Here is an 8,263-nt window from a genome sequence, read left to right on the forward strand (position 1 = left end):
AGACGGGGTGAACCGGCCCAGGTCGGAAACGCAGCGGGTCAGAACTCCCGTGCTGCTCACACTGGCTCTTTTCAACTCCGCGCGGAAGTCCTCGCACCGGAACGCCGCGGCGTCCGCGCTTTCCCATTGGCGGAAACTTCCGCTAGCGTCAGTCCGCTTCCGCCAACGACTCGGTCGGGCGGGGCCGTCCCTAGAAGTCACTTCCGCTTGACCCCGCCCCTCGGTCCCTTTTTGGCCGCTTCCGGCCTTAGCCCCCGCCCCGTCCAGTGTGGCCCCGCCCCCGCCCCGCCCCGGGCTCGCGGTCCCGGCCCCGCGGCACCGCTTCCGGTGCGGGCCCCGCCCCGGCTGTGGCCCCCGGCTGCGGAGGAGTCCGAGACGCAGCTGCTGCGCCGGGGCCTGAGCGGCCGCTGCCACCACCGCCGGCGGACCCGGAGCACCCTGCACAGGTAAGCCGCGTGGGGCCCGGCTCCTTCAGTCGCGCGGGAGCGGGGGCTGTGGCAGGTGGAGGGGCCGGAGGGGTGCGAGGGGAGGCAGGTGTGTGGGGGGAGACGCGAAGGCGCGGGCGAGCAGAGTCCGGGGGCTGCGGAGGAAAAGTGAGAGCGCTGGGAGGATACCCGAAGCGCCTTGCAACCCTTAGGGTGATTTGAGATAAAGAGATGGGAAGAGTAAGGGCCCCCGGGAACTGAGAGGGCGAGGATAGGTGGGGTTGGGGCGATCGAAGAGGAGCCAGCGGATTGGCTGGGAGGGCTTGGTAGAGGTAAAAGTGATAGGGCTGGACTGGGGGGTATAAAGAAGTGGGGGCTGGCGTAACCGGGGAAGGAGGTATGGGGCTTCAAGGGGACCGGGGCCAAAGGGATTCGGCTGCGAAGGTAGCGGGAATGGTAGGGGAGGCCGGGTTCAAAGCTACAAGCAGTCCGTTGCACCGGGCATGGTGGTCCGGGAACTTTAGGGGAAATGGGGGAGGGGGCCGAGTGAAGGGATGAAGTCGCTTAGATTTCTGAGACACAAGTTTTCTAAATGTAGGCAGGTGGCATTGTTGTTTGGATCTTTCTGCTTAGGGACGGGGTAGATGGGCTCTTTGGGGGAGGGTGTGTGTATTGAGTTGTGGAACTGAGTCATCTCAATCTTACTAAAGAAGCAGTGAGACACCTCCCCCTCTGCTGGGGACAGCACACTGAGAAGATGGTGCCACAGGACAAGAAGCAGTTGTTCAAAGACTGGCAGGACTCAGTTGAAAAATGATTCCTCTTGTGATTGATTGACTGTAATGATTATAAGGAAAATTAAATTGATCGCCGAATTATTTGCTTTTTATTCTTTTGTTTAATTTTTTTTGATGCCAATTGTTTTTATCCTAAATGAATACTTTTGCCAGCTGGATTTAATGTGGGTGTAAATCTTCTCGTTTTGTTATACTATAAAAAGGGCTAAAGCAGAATGAAAGCAGCGCTACAGGCCTAAATCACACTTTCTCAAGTGCCAAGAGAGGAAGTAAAGGCAGTAAGAGGCAAATTGGAATTTGAATCTTTCACAGATTACAAAAGGCAAAAGCAGTGCTTCTCAGATAAACAGACAATGAGAATTTTTATCTTTACTTTTTTGCCTAGCTTTTAAAAAAAAATTGAACCTTTTCCCCCTACCCATTTAAAAGATTAGTAAATGCAAGCAGTTTTTATTGCTAGGGATGTGATTCCTTCCCCATGAATTTTTGAAGATGCTGAAGGCATGTAGTATTTTTTTTATCTTTATACTTAGTTCTAAAACAGTGAAACAATGCAAATATCAAGTCTCAACCTGTGCAGTGAAGCTTCTTTCATGTGATGACAACATTGTACGCCATTTTGCAAGTCCTGTTCACCTAAAATTTGCCCGTGCATAGTAATCCATTCAGTTATGGAGACGTGCTGAGGAAACATAAGTCAAGTGAGGTTTGTTGGGGGTGGAGATCTGGAGAGGAGGAAGGGAAAGGGGGAGCTAGAGTGGAGAGGAGGGTGTGAAAGGGGGATGTGTTTGGAGATTGATTGGTAAGAATGCTGATAAACCTGCCCCCAGAATACTTTTGGCCTGAAAGCCTTTTCTGTTTGCGTTTGTCATAGAATATCATAGTAGAAGTGAATCAGAAGGAAAAAGGGATGTGAAGAGATTTACTTGGCTGTTTATGAAAAAGAAGCATTAACTTGTTAGATAATATTGATATCTGTTTCAATTTAATTAACTTTAAAATCTCCAGAGGAATTCCCCCGTTTGTTTTTTGAGTGACCATTGCAATTTGAAACTCTTGCCTCCTTGCGTGTTTCTTTCATGTTGTTGAAATTGGATTCTTTTTGAGGCCGTAATGTACAGTTAGCGTGGCTCAGCCCACTTGAAAAGCAGGCTGGCAATTCGATCTGGGAAATTTGAAAAGTTTAAACCGAAGAGCAATTTGCTATGTTCTGCTTTTGTATGCAAGAAATCATTCTGTCTGCCTGATAGCTCTGTGTCTAGCTAGGATGGTACTTTCTTTCTCTGATGGGCCTGGGAACATAAGCCGCGTTCTCTCCTTTGTAGGCAGGTCCTTCTTGCCTTCATTATTGTGGTTCTCATACTCACAACCTTTGTACAGTGCAAACCCAGTTGCCTTTTCAGGGATAAAGAAGGCTAATGTTTGATAATGTCAAGAGAGAAAGATCAGAACACAGAGGCTAGATACCATCAGGATTTACTTCTTTTTTAAACCACAGTCCACCACTGCTGAGATTCATCCTGCATTTCCTCTCTTAAATCCCGTTCTTCACACTGTTCCCTACCACTCTCCCCCCCACCCCCACCCCCACCCCCAGCTCCCACAACCACTCCTCTTAGAACCCAGGCTTTGGAGCATATGTCTAGTGTTCAGAACTCATACCCTTTGCTAGAAAAAGGAAAGTCTTTTAATACCTGTTTTACCATTTTTTTCCCCTTGTTTCTCCTTCTTTGTGGTTTCTGTTAATCACTTAAGGAGTGTGCCAGCTGGGCTGTACCCAGGTTCAGAGCCATGCTCATCGGAGGGTGAAGCTTGAGGCCGTGATGGAGCCGCTGGCGCAACAGAAGCAGCCTCGGCAGCCTCCGCCACAGCAGGCCCCACGCCTGGCTCCTCTGCAGATGGACGCCAGAGAGAAGCAGGGACAACAGATGAGAGAAGCCCCGTTCTTGTATGCCCAGAAGCTGGTCACACAGCAGACTCTTCTTTCTGCCACCCCAGGGAGGCCATCTGGCAGCCCCGCCCTGGGTCCCTTGGCCAGAGGGCCACCAGCCGCGGCAGTGGCCCGAGTTTTTGAACGGAGCAACGTGAACATCGAGCCCGAGGAGGAGGAAGGAGGTCTGGAAGATGAGGATGGGGATGATGAAGTTGCAGAGGTGGCTGGGAAAGAGGCCCAGGCCGCGTCCAAGTATTTTCATGTGCAGAAAGTGGTTCGCCAGGACCCCAGAGCAGCGTCTGGATCTGGTCTGCTTCCAGCACCAGGGCTCCCACTGCGTGGACAGCAAGCTAAAGAAGACCATACCAAAGATATTTCCAAGGCCCCACCTTCAGTCTCCACAGCTGGGCAGCCGAGCTGGAATCTGGATGAGCAACTCAAGCAGGTCAGTCTTCGTGGTGCGGGGGTCATTTGTTCTTCCTAAAGGCTGGCCGAGAGGAGTCCTGTCAGGGCCAGGATCTCTGCCAGTCCGTGCCTTCTCACCCCACCTCCGTGACCCAACCGCCTAGCCATGAACAGACTGAGTTTTTTTTTTTTCTCTTACTCGTTTTCTTGATTACAGCAATGAAGTGTGCAGGTGACTCCTAATACAGATTGATTCAAGTGGGGTGTGAAAGAATGTCAGTACAATCTTTTTTTTTTTTTAAAGGAAGGATGAGGTTGCAACAGTGTTATAAGGGATATCTAAAAATGCAATGTGTGACTCTAATTACAGTTCTTTTAGTGAAAGAACAATCTTGCCTAAGACTGTTCCTTAGCTCCAGGCTAAACCAGGATCATGCTCTTTAAGGACAGTTTTGTTGTTTTGCAGTTAAGTATAGCTGACAAGAAGTGCTTACATTGTGTATATTTTCCAACAAAGAGCATTGCAGACATGATTTCATTTCACCCTTACACCACTCCCTTTGAAACAGGAAAGGGTAGACCTCCAAATTCCCCGTTTAGCCAAGGCAAGCTTATGTGATTTCCAAACATGGGTGAGCATCACAGTCCTCTCAGGAGCTTTAGAAAATACAGATTCCAGGGTCTTAAAAGAATTATTTTGGGATGGAGCCTAAGGAATCTATGTTCTTAACCAAGCCTTTGGCTTCTAATTACTCTTCTCTTTCTGACCCGCAGTGCTTGAGTTTTTCCTCACCCAAAGAATGGGAGTGCTGATGGGTTGTTCCAGGTTAAGTGACTCATTGATGCTTAGGGAATTCATGACAAAGCTGGTAGTACCTGGGTACTCCCCATAAGTACATGCTCTTCAGTGGCCCACTTGGTGCTCTTTGGAAATCCGTTGTGAAGAGCTGTCGGTTTTCACAGGGCAACTGAGAAGTCATCTAAGAAAGGTCCTTTGGAACCTGAAAAATCCGCGTCTTTGTGTAAAGGAGCCCTGTGTAGTTGATCAGAGTTTTAGCACAGCAGTGTTTGCAGTGGATGCCAGAGCAGGCAAAGTGGGGGTTCAATTCCCATCTCTTCCATTTATTACCCTTGTGATCTTTCGGGAGGGCTCTCAGTCTCTCTGAGCCTGGGTCTTTCATCTGTGAAGTGAAAATGACGAAGCGGGCCTCCCAAGGACGGTGTGAGGTTAGACCGAGCTAGCGCGCGGTAGGTAATAATACTCCAGGTGCTCTTTTATGCACAGAGTGCCATGCTCTGCTGTAGCCCCACGGACAGGCTCGGAAGCAGGCAGAAGATGCCGAGGTGCCCTGGGGTTTTTCCTCAGTTCACCAGGCAGTAGTGGCTGAGCTGGGACTTGGATCAGAGAGTCCCAGCTTCCACGACAGCGGCAGTCTGGCCGCCAGCCCAGACCTGCCTCCTGGCTGATTGCTTTAGTTTAGCAAAACATCTGTGAGTTGCCTGCAGCCCCCGCGCTGCCTTGTGGCTGGCAGGGTTCCATGCCGGTCGCTGAGTCAGCTGGGCGGCTGAGTCAGCTCGAGCCGGATCCCGCCCTGACAGCACTGGGAAAGTTCAGGCCCAGAGGCGGCTGGGCTGCCCCCGCCTTGGCAGCTGGCCAGCCTCTGCGTGTGTGCGGTCGTTCCTAGAAAGTGCAGCCGCGTGCGAGGAACAAGTGGAGCTCCAGAGCCTGTCTGTCTTCAGGAAGTGCAGCAGGTGTTGAGGTCAAGCCATTAGAGCTTTGAAAAAAGAGACTCTTCAGAAGCGGCGTGCGCGTGCACACTCGGGTGCGCAGTGGCAGGCACCCAGTGCCATGTTCTGGGCGCGGCAGCCCCATGCCTACACACTTCAGTGCTCAGGGGCTGGCTGTTGGTTTCTGAAACCCTTTGAGTTCATTTTAAGTTTCTGAGGCATACTCACTAATTATAGACTGCCTGGCAGAGCACCTGCCAGAATGTTTTATAAACACCAGCAGAGCTGAGACCTAATCTCATACCCTAAAGTCCCCTTCCCCTTGGATTTGGAGATCGAGAACTGGGTTAGGGGGTCATTGTTACAGTGACTTTGAAACCTCAGATGCGTACCTCCTTTTCCTTTTGCATTTAATTTTACAAAATTGCTCCGGTCTGTGCCCTCCTCCTTTGTCTAAACCTGCCTTTAAAGGAGTAAATAAGGGGCGTCCGGGTGGCTCAGTCGGTTAAGCGTCGGCCTTCGGCTCAGGTCATGATCCCGGGGTTCTGAGATCGAGCCCCGCATCACGCTCCCTGCTTAGTAGGGAGTTTGCCTCTCCCTCTTCCTCTCCCTTCCCCCCTGCTGGTGCTCTCTCACGCTCTCTCGCTCTCTCTGCTCTCAAAATAAATGAATAAATGTTAAGAAAATAAAGGAGTAAATAATATGCTTAGGGATTAAAAAACCTTTTTTTAAAGTTGTGCTTATTAAGTGGGGCTGAAAAAATATCCTTGGGGAGAGCCTGTAGAAACCATTACAGACATGAAACTAGCTTTTGTTTCTTATGCAGTTAACTTGCAGAGAGCAGAAATGGAGTATCTCTTGCTCCAGCAACAATTACAAAGATCTTCTGCAGGTAATACAAAATGATCTCACTGTCAATATGTTGAGGTGTCCATTTTGTTCTTTTATACAACAGACTTTGTTACAGAGGCTTCATTGGGCCAGGCCTGAGCTCCATGGACTAAGGAACTCATAGTCTAAGCAGAGGCCCTGTGTGGAAACCTCAGGGGGGCATTGGGTTTTGGGTTGCAGTAATTTCACTCTGTCCTAAGTCAGCTGAAGCCCAACTGCCCAGTCTTAGCTATGCCATAGATATTTTCTTTTTTTTCCTAAAAATTTTAATTTATTTATTTGAGAGAGAGAGAGAGAAGGAGCACGAGCTGAGGGAGAGGGAGAGGGAGAAGCAGACTCCCTGCTGAGTAGGGAGCCCGATGTAGGGCTTGATCCCAAGACCCCGGGATCACAACCTGAGCCAAAGGCAGATGCTTAACCTACTGAGCCACCCAGGAGGTCTATGCTGCAGATATTTTAAAACAAGGTTTTGTTTCAGACGTTCGCATACCAAGGTAAAAACATTAATTTTGTCTACAGCATAGCTAGCATAGCTTGGTAAACCAATAGGAATACTCAAATAATATTTTGTAAGACTTTGGGGGGTGCAGGTCGGCAGGCATCTGCCAACGAAAAAACAAAATTTAAAAAGCTTAAGGTCTCCGCAGATTATCTTTTGTAATCCCTTTCTTAGAACGTGTGAAGTCAAATAATTTTATGGATTCTCTTTAAAGAAATTCTTAGAAAGTAATTGCTTCTTAAGGCCCAGATCGTTAGACAGAGTATAGTATTCTCTGACACCAGAGTGATGGGAAGATGGATAATGCCATTGAGCCAGGCATTCTAAAGCCCATCAGATTTCAATGGGCAGAGTAAATAATTGTAAAACAAGGCAACAGACAAAGAGCTGCGTGTCCCTTCTCTCGAGGGAGATCAGTAGAGCCCTGTCAGCATACAGCCAAGTGGGGGGTGTTGCTGACCTATTAAGGGTGGTCATCTGTCCTCCTGGGAAGAGGGTAGTTTAGGCAATACAGGCTTTGTCGGTCTTGAGCCTGTTAATGGAGCCAGGTTTCCAGAAGTAGAAAGATGAGCAATGGCTTGATAGGCATGGGGGAGCCAAAGTGTGTATGTTTGATTTTTTGCATACTTTGGCAGTCACCTCGGTTACTGAGTGTGGGAAGGAGGAAGGATGGCTGACTGCTTGGTGTCTGGAATCTATTACCAAGAGTTCCTCTAAGTAGTAAGGTGTCGTTTCTTGGGCTAGTCCTACTTTTCTTGGTACATATACTGCATGTCTTTGGAACATTTGATGCTTTTTGTAAAGATTGTGCAACTATTGCCTGAATAAAAATAAAGTCATAGGCTTTCCTCACTTTTCTTTGTAGGTCTGTCTTGCATGTCCTTAGCTCCTACCGTCACAGTGGAATCCAGTCAGTGGTTCTAAATTGAGGTTGATCTCCACCCACCCACCCTGCTCCCACATGTTGTTTGGCAGGGTCAGGAGACATGTTCGGTTGTCGAGACTGGGATGGGGGAGATGTGCTACTGGCTTGTAGTGAGTAGAGACTCTACTGGTAAACATCCTGTCCTGCACAGGACAGGCCCCCACAACAAAGAGTTACCTGGTCCACAATGTCAGCAGTGCTGTGTTGAGAAACCGGCCTTACATTGTGTCATTGGAAAAAGAACATATGGGGTGCCTGGGTGGCTCAGTCATTAAGCGTCTGCCTTCAGCTCAGGTCATGATCCCAGGGTCCTGGGATTGAGCCCCACATTGGGCTCCCTGCTCCGCGGGGAGCCTGCTTCTCCCTCTCCCACTCCCCCTGCTTGTGTTCCCTCTCTCGCTGTGTCTCTCTCTGTCAAATAAATAAATAAAATCTTTAATTAAAAAAAAAAAAAAGAAAAGAGGGCGCCTGGGTGGCTCAGTTGGTTAAGCGACTGCCTTCGGCTCAGGTCATGATCCTGGAGTCCCTGGATCGAGTCCCGCATCGGGCTCCCTGCTCGGCAGGGAGTCTGCTTCTCCCTCTGACCCTCCCCCCTCTCATGTGCTCTCTCTCATTCTCTCTCTCTCAAATAAATAAATAAAAAATCTTTAAAAAAAAAAA

The 8,263-nt window shown here is 49.2% G+C and overlaps 1 protein-coding gene across 6 annotated transcripts in view; it reads left to right on the plus strand.

Moving 5' to 3' along the window:
- The first annotated feature begins 336 nt into the window (after nucleotides 1–336).
- The window catches only part of ARID3B (AT-rich interaction domain 3B), a 65,846-nt gene continuing 57,919 nt past the window's right edge, over nucleotides 337–8,263 (plus strand). For all 6 annotated transcript variants that reach the window (XR_014148729.1, XR_014148728.1, XM_081831389.1 and 3 more), the window contains exons 1-2: nucleotides 337–446; nucleotides 2,978–3,600. Coding sequence is in view for 4 of the 6 variants with exons in the window: in XM_081831389.1 (XP_081687515.1) it covers nucleotides 3,046–3,600 (555 nt within the window). In the remaining 2 variants the exon portion in view is untranslated. The remainder of the gene's footprint in view (nucleotides 447–2,977; nucleotides 3,601–8,263) is intronic.

Source organism: Leptonychotes weddellii, chromosome 9 (genome assembly GCF_054177405.1).
Source record: "Leptonychotes weddellii isolate Sample4059 chromosome 9, ASM5417740v2, whole genome shotgun sequence".
Classification (NCBI taxonomy): Eukaryota; Metazoa; Chordata; class Mammalia; order Carnivora; family Phocidae; genus Leptonychotes; species Leptonychotes weddellii.